General features: G+C 45.1%; 1 protein-coding gene across 1 annotated transcript in view; it reads left to right on the top strand.

Annotated features, from left to right (window-relative positions):
* The first annotated feature begins 4076 nt into the window (after positions 1-4076).
* Positions 4077-27721, top strand: part of LOC141071449 (heparan sulfate glucosamine 3-O-sulfotransferase 3A1-like) — a 206743-nt gene continuing 183098 nt past the window's right edge. The window contains exon 1 of the mRNA XM_073559621.1: positions 4077-4754. Within this exon, the coding sequence (XP_073415722.1) occupies positions 4267-4754 (488 nt within the window). The 5' untranslated portion in view covers positions 4077-4266. The remainder of the gene's footprint in view (positions 4755-27721) is intronic.

Genomic DNA, 27721 nt, shown 5'->3' with positions numbered 1-27721 from the left:
GCACGCACCGTGTGTACTGTGCAGCTGAGGGTCTGCGCTTACAGACTAACTTGCCGCACGCACCGTGTGTGCTGTGCAGCTGAGGGTCTGCGCTTACAGACAGTAGCTTGCCGCATGCACCGTGTGCACTGTGCAGCTGAGGGTCTCCGCTTACAGACAGTAACTTGCCAGACACACCGTGTGTACTGTGTAGCTGAGGGTCTGCGCTTACAGACAGTAACTTGCCGCACGCACCGTGTGCACTGTGCAGCTGAGGGTCTGCGCTTACAGACAGTAACTTGCCGTACGCACCGTGTGTACTGTGCAGCTGAGGGTCTGCGCTTACAGACAGTAACTTGCCGCACGCACCGTGTGCACTGTGCAGCTGAGGGTCTGCGCTTACAGACAGTAACTTGCCGCACGCACCGTGTGTACTGTGCAGCTGAGGGTCTGCGCTTACAGACAGTAACTTGCCGCACGCACCGTGTGTACTGTGCAGCTGAGGGTCTGCGCTTACAGACTAACTTGCCGCACGCACCGTGTGGGCTGTGCAGCTGAGGGTCTGCGCTTACAGACAGTAGCTTGCCAGACACACCGTGTGCACTGTGTAGCTGAGGGTCTGCGCTTACAGACAGTAACTTGCCAGACACACCGTGTGTACTGTGTAGCTGAGGGTCTGCGCTTACAGACAGTAACTTGCCGCACGCACCGTGTGCACTGTGCAGCTGAGGGTCTGCGCTTACAGACAGTAACTTGCCGCATGCACCGTGTGTACTGTGCAGCTGAGGGTCTGCGCTTACAGACAGTAACTTGCCGCATGCACCGTGTGTACTGTGCAGCTGAGGGTCTGCGCTTACAGACAGTAACTTGCCACACGCACCGTGTGTACTGTGCAGCTGAGGGTCTGCGCTTACAGACTAACTTGCCGCACGCACCGTGTGTACTGTGCAGCAGAGGCTCTGCGCTTACAGACAGTAACTTGCCGCATGCACCGTGTACACTGTGCAGCTGAGGGTCTGCGCTTACAGACAGTAACTTGCCGCACGCACCGTGTGCACTGTGTAGCTGAGGGTCTGCGCTTACAGACAGTAACTTGCCAGACACACCGTGTGTACTGTGTAGCTGAGGGTCTGCGCTTACAGACAGTAACTTGCCGCACGCACCGTGTGCACTGTGCAGCTGAGGGTCTGCGCTTACAGACAGTAACTTGCCGCACGCACCGTGTGTACTGTGCAACTGAGGGTCTGCGCTTACAGACAGTAACTTGCCGCATGCACCGTGCGTACTGTGCAGCTGAGGGTCTGCGCTTACAGACAGTAACTTGCCACACGCACCGTGTGTACTGTGCAGCTGAGGGTCTGCGCTTACAGACTAACTTGCCGCACGCACCGTGTGTACTGTGCAGCAGAGGCTCTGCGCTTACAGACAGTAACTTGCCGCATGCACCGTGTGCACTGTGCAGCTGAGGGTCTGCGCTTACAGACAGTAACTTGCCGCACGCACCGTGTGTACTGTGCAGCTGAGGGTCTGCGCTTACAGACAGTAACTTGCCGCACGCACCGTGTGTACTGTGCAGCTGAGGGTCTGCGCTTACAGACTAACTTGCCGCACGCACCGTGTGGGCTGTGCAGCTGAGGGTCTGCGCTTACAGACAGTAGCTTGCCAGACACACCGTGTGCACTGTGTAGCTGAGGGTCTGCGCTTACAGACAGTAACTTGCCAGACACACCGTGTGTACTGTGTAGCTGAGGGTCTGCGCTTACAGACAGTAACTTGCCGCACGCACCGTGTGCACTGTGCAGCTGAGGGTCTGCGCTTACAGACAGTAACTTGCCGCATGCACCGTGTGTACTGTGCAGCTGAGGGTCTGCGCTTACAGACAGTAACTTGCCACATGCACCGTGTGTACTGTGCAGCTGAGGGTCTGCGCTTACAGACAGTAACTTGCCACACGCACCGTGTGTACTGTGCAGCTGAGGGTCTGCGCTTACAGACTAACTTGCCGCACGCACCGTGTGTACTGTGCAGCAGAGGCTCTGCGCTTACAGACAGTAACTTGCCGCATGCACCGTGTGCACTGTGCAGCTGAGGGTCTGCGCTTACAGACAGTAACTTGCCGCACGCACCGTGTGCACTGTGTAGCTGAGGGTCTGCGCTTACAGACAGTAACTTGCCAGACACACCGTGTGTACTGTGTAGCTGAGGGTCTGCGCTTACAGACAGTAACTTGCCGCACGCACCGTGTGCACTGTGCAGCTGAGGGTCTGCGCTTACAGACAGTAACTTGCCGCACGCACCGTGTGTACTGTGCAACTGAGGGTCTGCGCTTACAGACAGTAACTTGCCGCATGCACCGTGTGTACTGTGCAGCTGAGGGTCTGCGCTTACAGACAGTAACTTGCCACACGCACCGTGTGTACTGTGCAGCTGAGGGTCTGCGCTTACAGACTAACTTGCCGCACGCACCGTGTGTACTGTGCAGCAGAGGCTCTGCGCTTACAGACAGTAACTTGCCGCATGCACCGTGTGCACTGTGCAGCTGAGGGTCTGCGCTTACAGACAGTAACTTGCCGCACGCACCGTGTGCACTGTGTAGCTGAGGGTCTGCGCTTACAGACAGTAACTTGCCAGACACACCGTGTGTACTGTGTAGCTGAGGGTCTGCGCTTACAGACAGTAACTTGCCGCACGCACCGTGTGCACTGTGCAGCTGAGGGTCTGCGCTTACAGACAGTAACTTGCCGCACGCACCGTGTGTACTGTGCAACTGAGGGTCTGCGCTTACAGACAGTAACTTGCCGCATGCACCGTGTGTACTGTGCAGCTGAGGGTCTGCGCTTACAGACAGTAACTTGCCACACGCACCGTGTGTACTGTGCAGCTGAGGGTCTGCGCTTACAGACTAACTTGCCGCACGCACCGTGTGTACTGTGCAGCAGAGGCTCTGCGCTTACAGACAGTAACTTGCCGCATGCACCGTGTGCACTGTGCAGCTGAGGGTCTGCGCTTACAGACAGTAACTTGCCGCACGCACCGTGTGCACTGTGTAGCTGAGGGTCTGCGCTTACAGACAGTAACTTGCCAGACACACCGTGTGTACTGTGTAGCTGAGGGTCTGCGCTTACAGACAGTAACTTGCCGCACGCACCGTGTGCACTGTGCAGCTGAGGGTCTGCGCTTACAGACAGTAACTTGCCGCACGCACCGTGTGTACTGTGCAGCTGAGGGTCTGCGCTTACAGACAGTAACTTGCCGCACGCACCGTGTGCACTGTGCAGCTGAGGGTCTGCGCTTACAGACAGTAACTTGCCGCACGCACCGTGTGTACTGTGCAGCTGAGGGTCTGCGCTTACAGACAGTAACTTGCCGCACGCACCGTGTGCACTGTGCAGCTGAGGGTCTGCGCTTACAGACAGTAACTTGCCGCACGCACCGTGTGTACTGTGCAGCTGAGGGTCTGCGCTTACAGACAGTAACTTGCCGCACGCACTGTGTGCACTGTGCAGCTGAGGGTCTGCGCTTACAGACAGTAACTTGCCAGACACACCGTGTGTACTGTGTAGCTGAGGGTCTGCGCTTACAGACAGTAACTTGCCGCACGCACCGTGTGCACTGTGCAGCTGAGGATCTGCGCTTACAGACAGTAACTTGCCGCACGCACTGTGTGCACTGTGCAGCTGAGGGTCTGCGCTTACAGACAGTAACTTGCTGCACACACCGTGTGCACTGTGCAGCTGAGGATCTGCGCTTACAGACAGTAACTTGCCGCACGCACCGTGTGCACTGTGCAGCTGAGGGTCTGCGCTTACAGACAGTAACTTGCCAGACACACCGTGTGTACTGTGTAGCTGAGGGTCTGCGCTTACAGACAGTAACTTGCCGCACGCACCGTGTGTACTGTGCAGCTGAGGGTCTGCGCTTACACCTATACCATCATTTGTAAGGAAAAGGAGGGTGTGTCGGCCCAGCCCCGCCCCTACCTGCGCTGATTGGCCATTACGCGTTCCATTGGGTCACCGCCGGCTTCCTATTGGCCGCTGCCCGGCAGTGAGATGTCACTGAGAAGTTTTGTGTCCTGGTCCCCACGTGCGAAGAGCAGTGACAGCTGCGGAGGTGTGCGCGCAATACAGTGAGGATGATGAGGATGCTGCAGATGGCAGGAGCTGCACACAGGCTACATGGAGGCAATAATGGCTCGGGGACATTGCTGGACTGACCTGCAGAGCTTGCTGTGATGCCATGGCCCCCTGCTGCAGGGTCACCTAACATGGCACGTCCTGGGCTACCATGGCGCCCCCCACTGCTTCCCCTGACGCATTGCCCAGGAGCATTCTCCAGAGGTTTTCGCTGCTCCTCTGCTCCCTGCTCATGTGCCTCTATGTCTTCTACTGCCTGAGTGACCGCTGCCAGCGCCTGCCAGAGCCCATCATGGGGACCATAGAGGAGCAGGCTGGGTACGTGGCCCTGGACCCCCACCTGGCCACCTGGCGTGGCCCAGTCAGGAGGGAAAAACTCATCCTGGAGGGAATGGACGTGCGCCAGGGGGCGCTGTGGAGTCGCCTCTTCCCTTACTCCAATCAGCCCTCAGGGGGCTCTACTCTCACCCCTCTGGGGGAAGGGAGCAAGAAGCTGCCCCAGGCCATCATCATCGGGGTGAAGAAAGGGGGCACCCGAGCCCTGCTGGAGTTCCTGAGGGTCCACCCTGACATCAGGGCTGTGGGGGCTGAGCCCCACTTCTTTGATAGGAACTATGACAAGGGACTGGACTGGTACAGGTGAGTGCTGCTGAGTCTCCACCGCCCCACACTGGCCAGCACTGGAACTGCACTGGAATGATGTGTGTGGCATTAGTTCTAGATTTATTAGAGTTGGAGTCAGTCATTCTTTGCTTTCTTCTATTCACATGTGGTGGGGAGCCAGGGTGTGCTGGGACTTGTAGTTCCTGAAAAGCTGCAGAATGCTATGTACCTGGAAGCCGCCCCTATGTCATCAGATCACTCTGCTATAAGGCTGCGTTCACACTGTGAGCATTCGATGTTGCAGGTTTGCTGCAACTATTTGCGCTTATTTCCATGGGTTTTTGGGCTATGTTCACACTTAGCAGGTTTTTTTTGCAGGAGGTAAAGAAGTTGCTTATACAAGACAGATTATGTGACATTTCTCTACAGTACGTGTTTAATAAAGTTAGTTTTTTTTTCACCAAAAACGCAGCGGGTTTGTTTTTTTGCAGGGTTTTGGGGTTTTCTCGTTGCTTTCTGTGAGTGAAAAAAGGCTGAAAGTATTACCACCCTGCAGATTGCAGAAAAGCATCACAAAAAAAGTGTGTGCGAGCGATTTCTGCACTCTCACAGCTTTCGCTGGTACCGTAAAAAGCAGCAAAAACACCTGCAATGTTAAACCTTATAGCGCTTTTGACACTGCTTATTTTGTATTTCGTTGATACGTTAGTTTTTAAGCTAAGATGCTTTGTTTTGATACTTTCTGGTATTTGGCTTTGATAAAACTTTACGCAGTCATGTGCGGATCACACGCGTCTTTGGAGCTTTACCTATCGGAAACACTTGCGCTTTTTTTACTTGCAGATTTTCTGCATCTTATGTAAGTCTATGGGAAAAGTTGCGCATAAAACAGCGTACCCGCGGGAGACATGGACACGTTGTGGATTTGGAACTCGCACCGCAGGTACAAAAAAGGCAGATAATAAAAAGCACAGTGGACATGAGATTTCTAGGAATCCCATCCACTTTCCTGGAGCTGTCAGATGCTGTGGTTTTCACAAATCTAAAATACACTGCATCAAAAATGCAGCCAAAGATCATCGTGCATAAAGGCTGTAAACAGATAATAAAATATCTATAAAATATGTAAAATATATACATACAGCCATGGCTGAAAGTGTTGGGACCCTTGAGATTGTTCTAGAAAATTATTGTAATTACACTTGTTTTGTTACCAATCACGGATGACACGCGGACCAATCACGGATGACACGCAGACTAAACGCAGAAGACACGCGGATCAAACATGGATGACAGGCGGACCAAACACGGATGACACGCGGTCCAATCACAGATGGCAATATGGACCAAGCACGGATGACAAGCGGACTAAACATGAATGACAAGTGGACCAATCACGGATGATACGCGGACAAATCACGGATGACAATGTGGACCAAACACGGCTGACAGGTGGACCAAACACAGATTACAGGCGGACTAAACATGAATGACAGGTGGACCAATCACGGATGACAGGTGGACCAATCACGGATGACAGGTGGACCAAACACGGATGACAGGTGGACCAAACACGGATGATACGCGGACCAATTGCGGATGATACGCGGACCAATGACAGATGACAGGCAGACCAAGCGCGGATGACAGGCAGACCAAGCGTGGATGACAGGCAGACCAAACGCGGATGATACGCTGACCAAACGCGGGTGACAGGTGGACCAATGACAGATGACAGGCGGACCAAATGTGGATGAAAGGCAGGGCAAACGCAGATGACAGGCTGACCAAACGTGGATGACAGGCAGGGCAAACGCAGATGACAGGCTGACCAAACGCGAATGACAGAGAGCCCAAACGCGGATGACAGGTGGATCAAAAGCGGATGACAGGCAGACGAAACATAGATGATACACGGAACAAACATGGATGACACACTGAGCAATCACAGATGACACGCAGACCATTTTTTGTGTAAACTCTCATTCACAGATCAGGTTTTCTCGTATGATCGCTTTCCGTGTTTTTCACAGACAGCACCCGTACCTGAGGCAGTGATTGAGGCCGTTTTTACCTGCAGCCAAAACCAGCTCTCTTGGCAGTAAAAAAAAGCTGCAAAAATGCAACGTTTGTTCGTAGCCTTAGGAGGAGGTGGCAAAACGTTTTTTTTTTGTTTCTCATCTGAGAAAAACTGATGAAACTTTGAACAAACTCTGATGGTGAAAAACTGTCACTGAAGAAGCGCTCTGATGAAAATGACTGATGTGCGACCCGCACCCGGTGGCCAGAGGGCAGTGGTGTAACTCGATGGCCGTGGACCCCAAGGCAAAATCTCCAGCAGAGATTCAACTATCCCAGGTCTTTATTAGTAATGGTCTTTTGAGGGACGTTTTAGACCCCCTAAGCTCAAGGCCCGGGTACGATTGCAACCCCTGCACCTACTATGTCCCTGCCAGAGGGTATACATTAACGAAGCTCCATAGTGAAGAGCCTCCTTCCAGCATGGGATGACAATTACCCCTTCTGGGGCTGGGCAGGGGGCTTAATATTAATGAAGAAATATAAAATTAATTTTGGGGTCTGCTTTGGGGTCTGGTATATATATATTTAGTTACCTGGTTCAGGGTTGGAATATATTTAGGGGTCTGGGGTCTGAAATATTTAGTGGTTTGAGGTTTGAATATATTTAGGGGTCTGGTCTGGGGTCTGAATATATTTAGAGGTCTTGTCTGGGGTCGGAATATATTTAGCGACCTGGTCTGGGGTCTGAATATATCCTGGTCTGGGGTCTGAATATATCCTGGTATGGGGTCTGAATAAAAGTAGGGTTCTGATGTTTGAACATGTTTAGGGGTCTAAATATATTTAGGGACCTGGTCTGGGGTCTGAATAAATTTAGGGGTCTGAATATACAGGGTGGGCCATTTATATGGATACACCTAAATAAAATGGGAATGGTTGGTGATATCAACTTCCTGTTTGTGGCACATTAGTAAATGGGAGGGGGGAAACTTTTCATGATGGGTGATGGCCATGGTGGCCATTTTGAAGTTGGCCATTTTGGATTCAACTTTTTTTTTTTCATTGGGAATTGGGTCATGTGACGCATCAAACTCATTGAGAATTTCACAAGAAAAACAATGGTGTGCTTGGTTTCAATGTAACTTTATTCTTTCATGAGTTATTTACAAGTTTATGACCACTTTGAACACATTTTATAAGTGCTGCCCATTGTGTTGGATTGTCAATGCAACCCCCTTCTCGCACTCTTGACACACTGATAGCAACACCATAGAAGAAATGCTAGCACAGGCTTCCAGTATCCATTGTTTCAGATGTTGCACGTCTCGTATCTTCACAGCATAGACAATTGCCCTCAGATGACCCCAAAGCTACAAGTCTAAGGGAGTCAGATCGGGAGACCTTGGTGGCCATTCAACTGGCCCACGACGACCAATCCACTTTCCAGGAAACTGTTCACGTAGGAATGCTCGGACCTGACACCCATAATTGATGGTATGGTGTGGTTTATGGGGTACAAAGATAGTGGGGCCGCTTTTCATCAATGGAAACCTCAATGCCACTGGATATCTGAAATTGCTACATGATGATGTGTTGCCGTCTTTATGCACTGAATATGGCACGTTCCCTGAATTTTTCCAGCAAGATGGTGCATTATGGGTGTCAGGTCAGAGCATTCCTATAAGGAATCTGACCCCCTTAGACTAGCATTTTTATATGAGAACACCCATTTTATTTAGGTGTACCCATATAAATGGCCCACCCTGTATTTAGGGAACTGGTTTGGGGTCTAAATATAAGTGCTCAAAAAAATAAAGGGAACACAATCAGCCTGTTGAAAATGGAATAGTGTTCCCTTTATTTTCTTGAGCAGTATATATTTAGGGGTCTTGTCTGTGGTCTGAATATATTTAGGCACCTGGTCTTGGATCTGAATTTATTTAGGGGTCTGGGGTCTGATTACAGTATATTTAGGGGTCTGATGTGATATTTGAATATATTTAAGGGTCTGAAATTAATTCTGGGGTCTAAATGTATTCAGACATTCAGTGGTCAAATCTGATGAAATTTGCTAGAGATGCTCCAAGCTTATCCTACAAATATGTGAGCAAAGCCTGACAACTGAGAACTATAAGTCACTTATAATTGTGGAAAAGCTGAGTGACAACCCTATGTGAAAATCATAATGCTGGCCATATTGGTTGCCACCCAGCTTTTCCAGCAACAGGTGACATTTCTGACCTGATTTTAGGGAGCACCCTTTATGGATTTTAACCCCTACATGTCTACAATTACTTAAAGGGAATCTGTCACCTCATTTTTGGCCTATGAGGTGCGGCCACCGCCATCAGGGGCTTATCTACAGCAATCTGTAATGCTGTAGATAAGCCCCCGATGTAACCTGAAAGAGAAGAAAAACAAGTTATATTATACTCACTGGTGGGGACATGGTCTGGTTCGGTGGGTGTCGCGGTCCGGTCCGGCGCCTCCCATCTTCTAGCGATGACGTCCTCCTTCTTACTTTTGCCGTGGCTCCTGCGCAGGCGCATTGCTCTGCCCTGTTGAGGGCAGAGTAAAGTACTGCAGTGCGCAGGCGCCAGGAAAGGTCAGAGAGGTCCGGCGCCTGCGCACTGCAGTACTCTCCTCTGTCCTCAACAGGGCAGATAAAGTACGCCTGCGCAGGAGCTGCGGCAGAAGTAAGAAGGAGGACGTCATCGCTAAAAGATGGGAGGCGCCGGACCGGACTGCGACACCCACCGCACTGGACCGGATCTCCCGGTGAGTATAATATAAATTTTTTTTCTTCTCTTTCAGGTTACTTCAGGGGGCTTATCTACAGCATTACAGATTGCTGTAGATAAGCCTCTGATGGCGGTGTCGGCAGCTTATAGACCAAAATGAGGTGACAGGTTCCCTTTAATACAAAAAGGTGAAAAAAATTAAAAAGTTGCTCATTTGACATTTTTGTAATCATTCCCTGTAGATGAGAAGTCGATAATTTCAGCGTCACGTATTCCGGCCCATGAACCGAAAGAGTGGTATACTTAAGTCCCTTTGGGTGAGCGATCATGGCGGCTTTGTGAAAGCAGATCCATCTTTCTAATGTCACAATGGTTTTGCATCAGCAGTAAAAAAAAAGCCAAACGCTCGTGTTCTTCTGAGTAACTCGTCATCCTCCTGTTTAACAACCTTATTTTATTTCTCCTCTTCGAGGATTGTCACAAGAATCAATCAGGCCAGGATTTCATCTATCTGACAGCTTTCAGCCAAAAATTGCTGTAATTGTCTTGGGAGAGAAGATAGAAAAAAAAAATCAGCATTTCGAGGGGAACCATCTTCGGTGCTGAAACTCCTCTTTAATCCGTTGTTTTATAATGTAGCGTGTAATTACGGGCAAACTGAGCTTTCTGAAATATTGCCCTAAGTTTCCCGGGCCTAATGACAATTGGTAAAAGCGCCGCCTCCTCCACCCACCTCGACCTCTTTTATTTTTCCAGCTGATTAACCGAAAACAAGAAAATCCATTCTGGGGAACCTTGGAGGCTTTTATGTTGTATTAAGCTACAGTCATTAGAAAAGATTATTTTTACTACCAGTTGGCATCGCGGAGATGTGTTTCTGACAGATACCTACTGTTAACCGTTTCCTGTGACTTAACGTAAATGATGGATTAATAGTAACTTCCATATAGATGTGTATGATGTTATTCTTTGTCACAGCGGGAGGGGGGTGGGGAGACTGGGCAACGCCGGTGCGATCTGACCATACAACGGATACACGAGGTTGGGGCCTTCTGTCATTCAAAGTCAATGAAGGCTCGACACTATGTAGGTGCTGCTCTTCTTTATGGGAAGGTATCACATAGCTGAAGTAACAAGTCCCCGGTGACTTTGAGACATTATTTCAGAAATCATTATTGGGGAGAATTGAATTTTTGTGTATACCCGCCTACTTTTCACAGACCGCACATGCGGTACTCGGCCATGGCCTTTTTTTTCTAATTCTTGACATACCCTTCTTCCAGATGCAAATTTAAGTAGAGGAAAACATTGGCAGAGTACTGCCTTGGAGCAGATTTGGCCTCCAATTATATATTCTGACAACCCCATACTTATGCATGCTCGAGTTTGCATGTGTGGTCAATGAGAAGAGGGGACTAAGCTGATACCAGACACCTCGCATGCCCCATGCTTCTCTCCTCCAAAATGTGCCGTTGGTTAAGAGCCACGGCCCCCACATACTGTGCACATGATCAGCCCATCCTGCTTTAGTCGGCAATTTCGGCCAACGTTCGTTTCATGTTCATGGGCAGCTTTATTTCCACAGAGGACAAACTTCATCTATTTGTTACAAAATTTCACACAATTTCAGATCTGCCAGAATCCAAATTTTGGGGGCTTAGTTTTGCGTCGGTTCACAAGTCACCATTTTGCTGAGCTCTTTATATGGTTATTAAAGGGTTAAAAAATAATAAAAGATTATATTCGCCTTTCCTGGGTCAGCCCCTGAACTGTCGTGCCACTGCAGCTCCTCTCTCGGTCCACTCAATTCTGAACTTCGGTCTTTGGATCTAACTACTATTCAGTTTTGGGATATATTCAATTTTGGGTGTGGATCTCTCTGTGCTAACTAAGCCTGAAATGTTAAAGTGCTGCGCAACACGTCACTGATTTGTATTACGCCTCAAGCAACTATGTGTGGCCTCATAGCCACAGAGAGGCGCGATCCGAAGACCAATCTGAAGAATGCTTCAAAGCCAGAGAAAGACCGGCCAAGGAGCTGCAGAGGCAGGACATATAAAGGGCAGACATACTGTAGGTCCCATGAATATACTGTTTGTTACTAGCTTCGTTATACTGATGGAATATTCCAGCTTTACTTAAACTAGTTGCAGCTTCTATAGAGGTTATAATTTGTCTTCCATTGGGGCAACACAGCTCAGCTGAATAAGAATAGTTTCATTCTCATGGATCTCTGTTTCCAACGCTATAATCTATGTGACCATAGAATTTTATGCATTCTCTTGTGAGATAAAATGACTTAAAGTTTTTTTGAGGAAAGTTTTCGGTATGTTAGTGTGTTCGCTCTGTCTGTGGCAACCTTTCATTTTGGCCTTCGCGTTCAAGATGTCTGCACGATTTCAAAATATGGCACCGAGTGTGACATGGACACTAGTGAAAGGTCAGGAGGCTGTTGTCAGCTCACAAGCCTCATCTACATTCCTTGTAGCAGCTGTGTCCGGCTGTGCGTCTAACTCCCACCAGTCTTTCCCACCATCAACGTGGCTAAAGCCCGCTTTACTTCACAGAAGGTATGAGAAGAAATATGAGAACTCGTGGAGATGCCAGATTTTGTCACTTGTGCATGCTCAGATGTTCTACAAAAATCCACCATGGAACCAAAGCTCCACCAACGTCATGGAAGCTTTTCAGATTCCGACCAGCCTATCGGCGCCCTATGTACTATGAAATAGTTAGCACCTTCTGTGTATTGTACCATGACAGGAATAAAATATCTTGCTGGTATCATGTTCTCCTGAAACGTGTGTTTCAGTCTTGGCTGACCGAGACCACATTTTAATCCCGTTTTGATTGTTTGCAGGTGGATTAACAGAGATCTGCCAGTCAGTCACCTGTGTGCAATCATTATTGTGCTTAAAATTGACATGGATATAGGGTTTAAATATGGAACAGATAACTCTTATCCTCCCAAATACATCAGGAACAAAAGGGCAAGGAACATTGTTGAATATCATTAAAAACGTCGCCTATGTATCTTCACCCCAAATTTGAAGAAAACAACTCAAGATAATATATAAAAATATATAGAACCTCCAATTCTGCCTGTAGTGACACAATAGTTATGGTGGTGAAAAACTAGAGATTTTGCATGGTTGAAAAGTTCGGTTTGATCCATTGTATAGTATGGCTACATTTTCATTATAGATGCCAAACAATAGTAAATATCTCTATTGGATATTTTTCACTTACAGTTGAAAAGTCTTTCATTCTGAAGGGCAGACGAATACACAGATCAGAAGAAATTGTGAGCTTTTCCATTTGTCTGAATTGTCCAAGACAACGAACATTACGGACCAATTGTGAAGAACAAGTAAACCACAATATGGCCATCGGAAATTCTTAATGAATGCCCAACTTTAGCCTTGAAAGTTTACAATAGTGGGATAATGGTTCCAGTCTAAAAACCATCACCATCTTCATTGACTTCATGATACATACTAGTGAGCCTAGTTTTCTATGTATGGAGTAGATACGTTGTACGATGCTAGGACTATAAAATATACCTATTTGGGCTACACATTGGTATTTGATGAAATTATCTTGATGTTGTCAATAGGTTTAACTTCTACAGAACAATCTGAATATTCATTTTCTGCCATGCTGGCAAACATATTGAAGATTGATTGTCTTTTTCTCTGTTTTCAAAGGTGGAACTTTTGGTGTCTAGATTTCTCTAATTTATTAGGAGGAGAAAAATATGGATTACTAGAAATTCACTTTTGTAAAGTAGTGAAGGATATCTTGATGATCTCTTTTATGTCTATTTGAAATATCGGAAATTTTGAAAATTGTCAAAAACGTAATTAAATCAGGCAAAAAATGTGCACTTCTCACTGGTTTCGTTTTTAATCATTTGGACTTCATTCTTGAGTTGTGACTATTCTAGAGGTTGGCAGAAATACAATTATCGTGAGATAGCCACCTGCCGTTGGCCTCTCCCAGGACTTCCTTTTTTAGTCTACGCATGTCATCTTTGCTCTCTTGGTTTCGGAAATGAATTAAAGCAACCAACTGGATGCCTTGGGCAGTGCTACAGAATTCTTAACTCAATAAAGTGGTTGTCCTTCCAAGTCATCAGTGTGTACAATGTCTTCTCTGCTTGGCTGGTTGATGCCGACCGCCTTTGAGAACATTCTCCATTGTCTTCACCATGTTAATGAAGTCTGGCAGAAAACCATACATCTTAGCTAAAGACAGAAGTGTTGTGATCTATGTAAATAAAACAGGGCCTGAATAAAACAAATGTGTGTCTGTTGCATCAAGATTGAAGCAGTTGATGACATCTGTATGCAACCCAAGTGCAGGGCAGATGGTCCGTGTACCACCAGTAAGTAGAGCGGAGAAATATTAACTACAGCTTGGAATAAAATGAACATAACAAAGAGGTCAGTCTCCCAGAGGAAATAAGAATTGGAAACTGTTTCGTCTGTCAGTCACACTGCATCATTCTGATAAGATAGACTCCTTGAGAATTTATGATTTTGAAGAAGCTAGAAGGATCTTCAGCCAGGTGTGCAGCGCTCAGCTGATAATGGCTGCAGTAACCACTAGTTGTTTTAGGAAATATTTTAGATTGCTATGGTATACTTGTATAGTATAGAGATATTAGCTTACGCTCCATATATACAATTTAATAACAAATGTAAATATATATCTAATAATAATAATACATTTTATTTTTATAGCGCCGACATATTCCGCAGCACTTTACATTTCAGAGGGGATTTGTACAGACAATAGACATTACAGCATAACAATAATCACACACAGTAGATTATAACAAATAACAGGAGTGAGGGCCCTGCTCGCAAGCTTACAGTCTATGAGGAAAGAGGTAGACACGAAAGGTGGGTGGTAACAGTTGCTCTGATTGTATGGACCAGCCATAATGTTAAGTGTGTAACAGTACAGACACAGAGGGCTAATGGATGCATAAAGCATGTGGGAACATGATGCTGCGAACCTGGTTATGGTAAAACTTTTGGCTCTGCCACACAGGGATAGGTTAGGTTAATGTGTTGAGGCGATAGGCCAGTCTGAATAAATGCGTTTTCAGGACACGCTTAAAATTGTGGGGATTGGGGACTAATCATATTGACCTGGGAAGTGCATTCCAAAGAATTGGCGCGGCACGTGTAAAGTCTTGGAGACGGGAGTGGGAGGTTCTGACTATTGAGGATACCAACCTCAGGTCATCAGCAGAACGGAGGGCGCGGGTATGGTGGTATACTGAAACAAGGGAGGAGATGTAGGGTGGTGCTGAGCCATGGAGGGCTTTGTGGGTGAGGGTAATAAGTTTATACTGAATTCTGGAGTGGATGGGTAGCCAGTGTAATGACTGGCACAAGGTAGAGGCATCGGTGTAACGATTGGTGAGGAATATGATCCTGGCTGCAGCATTCAAGACAGATTGGAGAGGGGAGAGTTTGGTAAGAGGGAGACCGATTAGAAGAGAGTTACAATAGTCGAGACGAGAATGAATAAGAGAAACAGTAAGAGTTTTTGCAGAGTCAAAAGTAAGAAAAGGTCGAATTCTAGAAATGTTTTTGAGGTGCAGATGACAAGAGCGAGCCAGTGATCGAATGTGGGGGGCAAAGGAAAGCTCGGAATCAAGTATGACCCCAAGACAGCGGGCATGTTGCTGGGGAGTAATAGTGGAACCATATCTGTGAAGATTTAGAATACTAATGCCTCACATGAGCATATTGTTGTAACTACACCCATAGGCATATTGAATCCTAAAAAAAGTGTGTGCTAAAGTAACTGACTATCCATGAATGGGTCAAGGTATCACATCTGGAAAGCATCCTATGTACAAGACCATAGCTACTATAATACTGACCCCTGTGTGCAAAAATATAAGAATTATAATACTGCACCTATGTACAAGAATATAACTACTATAATACTGCTCCTTTGTACAAGAATATAACTACTATAATACTGCCCCTATGTACAAGAATATAACTACTATATACTGCACCTATGTACAAGAACATAGCTACTATAATACTGCTCCTATGTACAAGAATATTACAATAATACTGCCCCTATGTACAAGAATATAACTACTATAATACTGCTCCTATGTACAAGAATATTACAATAATACTGCCCCTATGTACAAGAATATAACTACTGCTAGATGGTGGCCCGATTCTAATGCATCAGGTAATCTAGAATATGTATGAGCTCCTCCACTGTATCCCCCCACAGCCCAGGAGCTCCTTCGCTAATTAGTTGTGGCCGGCCGGGCGCGACCAATCTGCGATGCGGGATTTCCGTTACAGAGAGACAGACAGACAGAATTAGACGATTATATAGTAGATAATACTGTCCCTATGTACAAGAATATGACTACTATAATACTGCCCCTATGTTCAAGAACATAACTACTATAATACTGCCCCTTTGTACAAGAATATAACTACTATAATACTGCCACATGTACAAGGATATAACTACTATAATACTGCTCCCTATGTACAAGAACATAGCTAATAGAATACTGATCCCTGTGTACAAGAATATAACAATTATATTACTGCCCCTATGTACAAGAACTTAACTACTATAATACTGCCCCTATGTGCAGGAATATAACTACTATAATACTGCTCCTATGTACAATAATATAACTACTATAATACTGTGCTCTTATGTACAAGAATATAACTACTATAATACTGCCCCTTATCTACAAGAATATAGCCACTATAATACTGCCCCATATACATTGAACACATGCGGTATCACTGCATCGTATCTATAGACTGGGCTATTTATCTTGCGGAGACGTTCCGTCTCCGCAAGATAAATAGACATGTTGCGGTCTATAAAGACGGAGGCGGCCCTGCACGCATAGGGGAGACGGGATTTCATAAAATCCCCTCCACTATGCTGTAACATCTGCAATCTGCTGCAAATCCTGATGTAATCTGGCCCGTGGAAACATACCCTAATACTGCTTCCTATGTACAAGAATATATGGTAAGTACTATACTACTGCCCCTATATACAAGAATATAACTACTGCTCTCTATGTACAAGAATATAACTATTATAATACTGCCCCTATGTACAAGAATATAACTACTATAATACTGCCCCTATGTACAGGAATATAACTACTATAATACTGCCCCTATGTACAAGAATATAACTACTATAATACTGCCCCTATATACAAGAATATAACTACTATAATACTGCCCCTATGTGCAAGAATATAATTACTATAATACTGCCCCTATGTACAAGAATATAACTACTATAATACTGCCCCTATATACAAGAATATAACTATTATAATACTGCCCCTATGTACAAGAATATAACTACTATAATACTGCCCCTATATACAAGAATATAACTACTATAATACTGCCCCTATGTGCAAGAATATAATTACTATAATACTGCCCTTATGTACAAGAATATAACTACTATAATACTGCCCCTATGTGCAAGAATATAATTACTATAATACTGCCCTTATGTACAAGACTATAACTACTATAATACTGTGCCAGTATACAAGACTATAACTACTGTAATACTGCCCTTATGTACATGTGATTGGAAGAGAGAATTGTTCTACAGGACTGGTGGTATTTTTGAGCCTTTCTTATTACTTTTTCTGCACCTTCTATACTAGTTGAGTTGGACTGATGCCCAATATGACAATTTATGATAAATCAATTTCTTAACCTCATTTTGCTTGCTAGAAACAGGCGTTATCCACCATCTCATGAGTTTTTCATGGAACTCTTCCAAAGATCATTAAAAAGTTATTTTTACAGAGGAAAGTTACATATAGCCATTAAGTAAACGCAGATTAGGACATTGATCAACGAGCGGCCTGCATCATCCTGTAATAATCTGGGGTGGGAGGGAATGTCCTTATCACCAACATCCCACATGGAACATTGAAAAATATAAATCCATTACATCCACTGACATCCACTAGATTCCTGTGTATTAATGCTCCCACCCCCGGGTTTCCTGAACCATTAGATGGTATTTTTACCCTCTCTATAGGAAATCTTTTATGTGCTGTGCCAACTCTTAGAACATTAAATGAGCGTTACACACCAGAGTCGTAGTTGAGGGCGAAGGGCGATACCGGACGTGCGGCTAATGATGGAGTTCTTTATAATCTAATATGATGCTATATTAACTCCTGCATCTACAGGGCGGACATTTATCTATTGGGCAGTCGGCATTTCAGGCAGTAAGAAGAAAACATTTTCTATTAGAAAAATTTCCTTGAGGAACTTGGAAATACCCATGAAAGAAAAAGCCTAAAATAATAACTGGTTTATTTAAAAGCACAAACCTTTCTAATTAAAGCGTAATCATTGCATAGTGAAAACTTTTATAACTTTCTAATATAGTTTCTCGGCCAATTCTTTACTATTTTTTGGGTACTGTTTTCAGATGAGGATATTTTTATAAAATGAAAAAAATGTACCTTAATTTTCCTTATTTTCTTTTTTTTTTTTTGCAATTCACATTTTACACTAATTAACCCAGTGAAATACGGTAATTTATCAGACTCTTACGTCATGTTGATGCCAAACGTGTAGGTTTTTCTGTATTTGAGTAAGTTTTTTATTTTACTTTGGTTGTTTTTTTTTTTTTTACAGTCTTCTTTACTTTTTATATTTTAAATTGATTTACATTTGTTGCATTCATGATCTCTGGGGAACTATATATAATATATTTTTTATTACTGTGTAGTTTTTTACATGACAGCGCAACATTGAGTATTTGGTGACTTTTTGACCCCAGTATTTGTAAGCCAAAACCAGGAGTGGAACGGTCAGAGGAAAAGCATACTAGAAACATTTGCACCGCTTTTTTTTTATTAATTATTATTAATATTTATTTATATAGCACCATTGATTCCATGGTGCTGTACATGAGAAGGGGTTACATACAAATGACAGATATCACTTACAGTAAACAAACTAACAATCACAGACTGATATAGAGGGGAGAGAAGACCCTGCCCTTTTGGGCTTACATTCTACAGGATGGGGAAGGAGACAGTAGGTTGGGGGGTTGCAGCAGCTCCAGTAGTGGTGAGGGGGCAGCGGGGATCATTGCAGGCTGTAGACTTTCCTGAAGAGGTGGGTTTTCAGGTTCCATCTGAAGGATCCGAGTGTGGTTGATAGCCGGTCGTGTTGTGGCAAAGAATTGCAGAGGATGGGGGATATTCGGGAGAAGTCTTGGAGGCGGTTGGGTGAGTAGTGAATAAGTGTGGAGGAGAGAAGGAGGTCTTGGGAGGATTGGAGATTACGTGAGGGAAGAAATCGGGAGATTAGTTCAGAGATATATGGAGGAGACAGGTTATAGATGGCTTTGTAGGTCAGTATTAGTAATTTGAATTGGATACACTGAGGGAGTGGGAGCCAGTGAAGAGATTTGCAGAGGGAAGAAGTGGAGGAGTAGCGAGGAGAGAGATGAATTAGTCGGGCAGCAGAGTTAAGGATGGACTGGAGAGGTGCAAGGGTGTTAGCAGGGAGACCATAGAAAAGGATGTTGCAATAGTCAAGACGGGATATGATGAGGGCATGCACAAGCATTTTAGTAGAGTGAGGGTTGAGGAAGGGACTAATTCTGGAAATATTTTTGAGATGGAGGCGGCAGGAGGTGGAGAGAGCTTGGATGTGCGGTTTGAAGGACAGGGCAGAGTCAAGGGTTACTCCGAGGCAGCGTACCTCCGGCACGGGGGAAAGCGTGATGTCGTCAATTGTTATAGATAGGTCAGGTAAGGAAGATCTGTGAGATGGGGGAAAGATGATCAGTTCAGATTTGTCCACATTAAGTTTGTGGAAGCGTTTATCACCCACTCCTGGTTTTGGCTTACAAATACTGGGGTAAAAAACTCACCAAATACTGGATGTGCACATGTGGCCAAACACCCGGTGTTCATGGGGTCAAACCTGAACAGTAACACGGACTTCCTGGTGAAGTCCATATTTGGTGTCTGTGCTCGAACAGTAGGTGTTAGGTACTGATGCCTAACTTTACTGTTCAGGTTCGCCCTTCTTTACTAATGAGTTGACACTGATCATTCTGTCCCAGTCTATACAGTAAAGCTGATAGGTGAGCTACAGAAAGCATGGGATGCCATCCTGTTGCCATTGCTCAGTTTACCATTGTGAGAAATTCAATATTTCAATTGTACAGTCACATAACAATTACCATCAATGCAAAAATGTGTTGATAATAAAAAAATATTGCCGATATATTGTTCCTTTTGTATTGTGCTTTATATTGCTGTGCTTTACCCTATGTGATGACTTGTTCTATGTATTTTTTAACCCCTTCCTGATATCTGTTCTGCATGTACAGCCTACTCCATACACTTTGGGTGCCAGCTGTGTTTTACAGCCAGCATCTTCTTCTAACAGCTTGTTCTGATCACTGCAGCTTAACCCATTACCCACCTGTGATTACGATGCCAGTCAGGGGCTTGCTGAAAGCCCCCTTTTGCTGCTCTCTAAGTACTGTAGTGTGTGGTAGAAGGGATCAACAAATCACTGGCCAAAGTCCCTTGGTTGGGGGAGCTAAAAGAATGCAAATAAAATAGTTAAAAATAATTAAAAAAAAGTTAAAAAAACTCTCTAAAAGTCCAAATCAACCACCTTTACTCCATTAAAAAGCCCACTTGATATTCCACATTCATAAAGGTTTGATCTTTCAATATATATTATTTATACATATGGTAAATGCATAAAAGAGATAAAAATCATAATGACAGAACTGTGTTCACTTACCCCAAAAAATTGAATAAAAAATAATCAAAACACTGCATGTAGCTCAAAATGTTACTACTAAAAATGACAGCACGCCTTGAAAGAAGAAACAAGCCCTCACACAGCTTCATCAACAAAAAATTGAAAAACTTAAGAATCGCCAAACAATCCTATTTTTTTTTTTACAAAGTTCTGAATTTTTAAATAACAGTAAGAAAAAACAAAAAATACAAAAACAATTTTTTTTTTATGTAAATAAAATCTGTGCAAGTTTGGTATCGCCATATTCGTACTGACCTGAAGAATTGTGCTGCCAGGTCATTTTTACCGTGCAGTAAAGGCTGTGAAAACAAAACCCATTAAACCTTGGCAGAATTACACTTTGGTTTCACCGCACATGTAATATTTTTTTCCCAATATTTAAATACATCATATGGTAAAGTAAATGATGCCATTCAGAACATGTCATACTGCTATGTTGGTGGAAAAGAATAAAAAGCTAAAGCCTACTTAGGCCAATAATCGGTTATTAACATTATGAGGAAATCGCCATAAAAATGAGCAAAATGCTGAAAAATAATTGTTCTCGCCAGCACAATCATCCTGTGTGAGCAGAACACGTGCTGCCGAGAACGAAACGATTGTATTACCGATAATTCCATGCTAATAGAAGTGCGGTCTAAACTATTAAAAGATCGCTGGTCATTTTGCATGTAGCCATTCGGAGGTCACTTAACAGCCATGGGTACAGCCTGTGGGACATTTAGAAAAGGGGGAAAAAGCTATGAAAGTGCACAAAAATGCGCATTTTTTCATGTGGTGCTGCGTGTAGTGATGTATCCATCGCCGTAATAAAACTGTTCATCAGAAATGTAACCAGATGACATTTACTCCCTGTGCACAGAACAGACGGTGACTGGGTTAATTAGGGAGAGGATCCTTCAGAAGTGTTTGCTGATTTCACCCCCCTGCAGGGCACATCTCTGTGTGACTATGCAGGCAGCAGAGGTGATAATACACCTTTTTTCCTTCTGCTCTCCAAGTGTTATCCCTGGTGTCAGTCTTGCTAACATATGTTGAGAGGTCACATTCTTACCAATACAACACATCCAAGTTGACTACTTTCCAAGTTTGTCCATTTCGTCCAAGATCTTGTTGGTGCGGTTTAACCCTTCAATACCATCACATGTATAAATGGATGCCATCAACACCATGAACAATCATAGCCGTAGACCTTGATCTGGCTCCGTTCAACTTTTCCTGAAAATCGCACCCTTTTCTACTACACCTGCTTTTCAAGCAAGTGTCCAAAACACATGAAAAATTGGGTGCATATCGTAAATCACATTGGGCGGTAAATTGTGCCAGATTAGCTAGGTATATACTTCTACAACTGTATCTGTAGACTGTACTGTAAAAATTTCAGCTCTGGATCAGATTTCTTCACGCCTCGGGGTGAAGAACCTCTGCAGGAAATGGGTCTGGTCTTTCTTTCTCTGCAGGAAATGGGTCAAGTTTTTCCGGCTCTGCAGTAAGTGGGCTGGGTCTTTCAGTCTCTGCAGGAAGTGGGTCAGTTCTTTCTGTCTTTGCGGGAAGTGGGTCTTCTTTCTCTGCAGTAAGTGGGTTGAGTCTTTCTGCCTCTGCAGGAAGTGGATCGGGCCTTTCTGTCTTTGCGAGAAGTGGGTCGGGTCTTTCTGTCTCTGCAGGAAGTGGGCCGCGACTTTCTGTCTTTGCAGGAAATGGGCTTGGTCTTTCTGCCTCTGCAGGAAGTGGGGTCAGGTTTTTCTGTCTCTGGAGGAAGTGTTTCATGTCTTTCTGCCTCTGCAGGAATTGGGTTGAGTGTTTCTGCCTCTGCAGGAAGTGGGTCAGGTCTTTCTGTCTCTGCATAAAGTGGGTTGGGTCTTTCTGTCACTGCAGGAAGTGGGGTTGGGTCTTTCTGTTTCTGCACAAAGAGGCATGAGTCTTTCTGTCTCTGCAGAAAATTGGGGCGGGTCTTTCCATCTCTGAAAGGAAGTAGGGGTGGATCTTTCTGCCTCTACTAGAAGTGAGTTGTTTCTTTCGGTCTCTGCACAAAGTGGATCTGGTCTTCCTGTCTCTGCAGAAAGTTGGGGCGGGTCTTTCCATCTACGAAAGGAGGTGGGGTGGGTCTTTCCGTATCTGGAATAAGTGGGGGCTGGTCTTTTGGTCTCAGCAGGAAAAGGGTCAAGTCTTTGTTTCTGCAGGAAGAGGGGCGGGCCTGTTTCTGCAGGAAGGGGGGGGGTGGTTATTTGTCTACCGGAAGTGGTGGCGAGTGTTTGACTTGCTATGGTAAGGAATTGTGGGTCTTTCTTTGTGGGAAGTAGCAGCAAGTTTTTTGTCTCTCCTTATAGGAAGTGAAGACAGGTCTATCTGTCTGCAGAAAATGGAGGCAGATTGTGTCTTCACAGGAAGTGGGGGCAAGACCTTGTCTCTCTACAGTAAATGGAGGTGAGTCTTTATCTCACTTGAGTAAGTGGGGCAGGGCTTTGTCTCTGTATAGACATTGGGGGCTGGTCTCTGCTAATGTTCTCCTGCCTGTCAAACTTCTTATACAGCTCTGGCAAAAATTAAGAAACCACTGCAAAATGTTCAGTTTGTCTGATTTTTCTCTATATAGGTATATTTTTGAGTAAAATGTAAACTGCTCTTTTATTCTATAAACTACTGACAACATGTCTTCGAATTTCCAAGCAATACATTTTGTATTTATTTTCTGAAAATGAGAAATGGTAAAAATAACAAAAAAATGCAGTGCTTGCAGACCTCAAATAATGGTAAGAAAACAAGTTCATAATCATTTAGAAACAACAATACTCATTTTTTTATCTCAGGAAGAGTTCAGAAATCAATATTTTGTGGAATAATCATGATTTTTAATCACAGCTTTCATGCGTCTTGGCATGCTTTCCACCAGTCTTTCACACTGCTTTTGGGTGACCTTATGCCACTCCTGGTACAAAAATTTAAGCAGTTCTTCTTTGTTTGATGGGTTGTGAATATCCATCTTCCTCTTGATTACATTCCAGAGGTTTTCAATGGGGTTCAGGTCTGGAGATTGGGCTGGCCATGACAGGGATTTGACAAGGCTGCAGGACACTCCTACGTGCTAGAAAAATCTCAAAGGAGGAGCGAGAGAGTGACACAAAGCTTCTGGTCAGCAGGTGGCAGCAGCAGACAAGCCTGAAAACAAGTCAATAATACAGCAGTGAAATCAAAGATATGAAAAGGACATGCAGGGAACAGCACACTACCTGTCTGAAATTCACTTTGGGAATTTCACTACTAGAATCTATAACAAAATAATCTGTAAAGGAAAAGCACATTAAAATGCAACATTAAACAACTCAAGTCCATAACAAGTGGAAGACTCAAAGTTCAAACCGGTACTGTTCATCCCTCAGGGATACTCTCCATAGGCAACAACAGAACAAGTTTATGGATTGGTCATGTAAAAGTCTTTGCCTCTCCCTTCCTGATGATCTTCAATTCCACCTTCCGAACATTGCCATCCTGGCTAGGGAGTATCTTAGTAATTAGTCCCACAGGCCAGTCAGACCTTTCTGTGGGTTGGTCTTTCATGAGCACTAGGTTGTTGGTTGGTTTTGGTTGTGGTGTTTTTTAAGGAAGTATTTTGCCCCTCCACAGCAGGACCCAGAGGCTTAGTCTCAAATTTCTCGGAAGGTTGGCTCAGTCCTTTGATCACGTCCGTTACGTCTTCAGCTTTCCTTACGATATTGTGAAAAGACTTGGACGAGGGGGAAGATTCCTCCACAGGGATTAACTTTGGATCAGGAACTTCTGTTTAGACATGGCTTCAGTTGATGCAGGCAGAAGACTTGAAGATAGGGCTGCCCCTTAGCTTTAGGTTCTGTCGGGGTTTGGTTGTGGAAAGAGCTTGCCTTGGCCACCTCGTCACTGAATGCCCTCTTGTGCATCATCCTGGGTGAGGCTTCACGGTCTTTATCCGTGGGCTCGGTAGAAATGCTGCTGTTTCTGCTGGCAGGTTTCTTGACAACATCGGGAAGCACTACAGAGATTCCAGCATTGATGGGAATCGTGCCGCTTGTGGAGGAGATGGTCCTGTTCGAGCCCAAAGAAGTATTGGACCCGGTTAAGGAACTTTTCTGTACACATCCCTTAAAGAATGCTACTGCCAGGGACTTTGGCTTCTCAGCCTCATCATTGCTGTCCAGTCGGCCGATGTTGCTCGGCACAATGGCAGAGGATGACTCCATCTGTGAGAGCTTCTTGACCTTCAGCTTGTTCTTCAGTTTCCCAAATGGAGTTTTGGGTTTGTCTTTGATGGACAGGTCAAACATGGTGGTGAACTGGATGGACACTTGTTGCTCCCCACACTTCTCTCTTTTCCCTGGCTTTGAATGGAGCTTGTACCATCTTCGTTTTTATTGAGCCTCCTTATCTTTGGCACCAAACCAAGCCTTCACCTTGGGCCTCTCCTCAGAGCTTGCTGGCACAGGTGGCTTTGGCTCAGAAAGATTCTGGTTTGCCGGATTGTTCTTCTCAGTTCCTTGGTAGAGGCCAGTCTTGGGTTTCTCATCTTTGGCCTTCACATCTGCACTTTTATTCTTGGACACATCCTCAGTAAACACCATGGGGATTGTGATCTGAACAGGTTTGTTATTCATGGTACGTTGAAGAGAATTTAATCCAGACAGAGCTTGTTCCAGATTATTTGTGAGTCTTACCCTGGTAGCTCGGAAGGGTAATGGAGAAACCCAGTGGTTGGTTTTGTCTTTGGAGAATTCACAGTCCATTGTTTTCCTGATCGATCCGCACATACATTTCCTATGGCTACCCACCACAAGTCCAGTCCCTGGGCGTATGGTGCATAGTCAAGCCCATTACACTGTTGACGCACCTTGTATATCCTTAGATTGTCTCTGTCGAGCAGGAGCAGAATCTTGACGTTGACGTCCATAGGAGGAATAACACTGGTTAGGTGCCATATGTGTTGCTGAAATGCGGCTTCAGGAGTAGGAATCTCGTACCTGTGATTGGGTATCTGGTCACATTCAATAAGGGTTGGTAGAGGTATTTCGGTATCTCCATTGATAGGAGAAGCAATGAATACCTGAGCTCTTCTGCCACTAGTCTCTAAGCGGTCTGAGCAGATGTTTAAGGTGTAGGGTTCTGATGGACCTTTAATTTCAAAGCCTTTAAAGAACTTGGGTCCTGCTAAGGATCAGTTGCTTTGATCGTCTACGATGGCATACATCTTCACTGCCTTTTCTGGAAGCCCCTCTGGATAGACCTTCATTACACATATTCGGGCACAATATTTCTCCCTTTGACCATCACCACACACATCAGAGCATGAGCATGAGACGGCCGTGGCGGTGTCAGTCTAACTCTGGGGCTCCCCGCTATGACTTGAAGTGGGAGTGGTGGTGGCGACTGCAGCCAATGAATCTCCAGCGAGTGGGGTTGGATGCATAGCTGAGGCGTGTTTTTCACTATGACACTCCTCACACTTGATGACAGCCTTTCAGTTCTTGGCCATGTGCTCCAGTGAAGCATAACATCTGAAACATACTCCAAGCTCGGGGTGGACTTCCTTGCACTCCTGTAGGGTTTTGGATCTCAACCCTCTGCACTTGTTCAGTGGATGAGGTTTCTTATGAATGGGACATTCCTGATTGAAGGACTTGTTTCCCGATGAGGTGGTGTATTGTTTACCTGTGGGTACTGCAGGTGATGGGAGATTAAGAACACTGAGTGTTAGGAAAACTAAAGTCTCTATGTTTCTGCCTTCATACTTTGATGATGCTGTACTCGAAGTTGCAGTGTTGAACTCTAGGAAGTCGAGGCTGGGTCATTCCTCATCTGGTACTGCTCGTTGATGAACCTGCAGAAGTGAATAAATGGAGGGAAGGTGACGTCATGCACTCTTTTATACCTTGTGACTGACATTGCCCACTTCTCCTGCAGACTGTATGGTAGCTTCACTACAATTGGGTACACTCCATGCACTGTATCCAGGTAACACAGGCTAAACAGACGATGGTCTCTTTTGGTGAGCTCCAGCTCCATAAGCAAATCACTTAGGTCTTGAAGCTTGTGGACTTCCTTGGGGGCGAACTTTGGCATGTTCTGAAGTCTCTTGAATAGGGCTTTCTCTATTGCTTCTGCACTGCCAAAGGTGCGTTCCAGTCTTTGCCAAGCGGCAGTGAGACTTGCTTCAGCTTGTCCCATATAAGAAGCAAGTCCCATATAGATGGTCCGAAGACTCTTAATATGGTTTGTGAATTCTGGACCAAACCATCTGACCATGAGGTCAAGCTCCTGCTCCCCGGATAGGGTGAGGTCAGCAATGGCGGCCTTCAAGGTTGCTTTCTAAGCTCTGTAGTTCTCTGCACGGTCATCGGATTTCGAGAGGCTGGTGCTGATTGGCTCTCTGCTCACCATGAAACTAGCAAACTCGGATATGTCTGATCCTTTACTCCTTGTTACCATATTAGCTTGTGGTGCCCCTCGGGCGTATAAGCTGCGTGGCGTGGAGGGGTGAATTGTTCCTGAGTAAAATGATGTTGCTGCAGGGTTGATCTATGGTTTAACCTCTGGAGATTCTGATGACTGCTGCTTGAACTATGGAGGCAGGCTGGAGTGCCCGTTGTGGTCGTCTTGAGGTGATGACTGCTTGCGAAGGAACATATCATGGCGTTGGTCTTGAATCTCTGCAGATGCTGTGGGTAACACTGGCACGTTAAGTTGGGCTAACTTGGACGTTTCCACAATATTGGATTGACTGTCGCTGGAGAAGGTGTGCGCTACAGATATCTGTTTCTGCAGGTAGTCACTGGAGCGAAAAGCTGGGTCGTCTTCTTCCTGTGGTGGAAGGCAAATTGGTTCGAGATTTTGCTACAATGCTTGCTTGAGTATTTTTACATCAGCTAATGCGATTTCTTCCTCCATTTCTGTTTGAAGAATCTTTTTTGCCGAGCCTCTGCTTCTGTTTGAAGAATCTTTGCTTGAGCCTTTGCTTCTGCTTTCCTGGCATCTGCTTCTGCCTCTGCTCTCTTGACTTCTTGCTCTGCTTCAGCTTTCCTGGATTCTGCTTCTGCTTCTGCTTTCTTTTCTGTGAAGGATGTCTTAGTTTGGATCGCTCTGCGTTTAAACGGGCCTCTAGAATTTTGTCACTGAGAGCGGAGGTTCTTGAGCAAGATGATTTGTATGACCAAGCAGAGTATTTGGGTGAGTCTGACCTGTAGATGTAGCTTCTTGCAGATAAGCGATATGGAGCTCCGCTTTATCTTTGGCGTCTGGCACGGCAGCGTCCCTTTCTCTGTCTATGGAATCTGCTTTGCTTAACTCTGATAAGGCTTTATCAATACTAGAGTCTTTTAGGAAGGCGGCGTACCTTGTGGACAGTCTCTTG

Source organism: Dendrobates tinctorius, unplaced genomic scaffold, assembly GCF_039654945.1.
Source record: "Dendrobates tinctorius isolate UK_male_01 unplaced genomic scaffold, ASM3965494v1 ptg000014l, whole genome shotgun sequence".
Classification (NCBI taxonomy): domain Eukaryota; kingdom Metazoa; phylum Chordata; class Amphibia; order Anura; family Dendrobatidae; genus Dendrobates; species Dendrobates tinctorius.
Note: the sequence above shows the minus strand (reverse complement) of the source record. Positions and strands in the feature narration are given on the sequence as shown.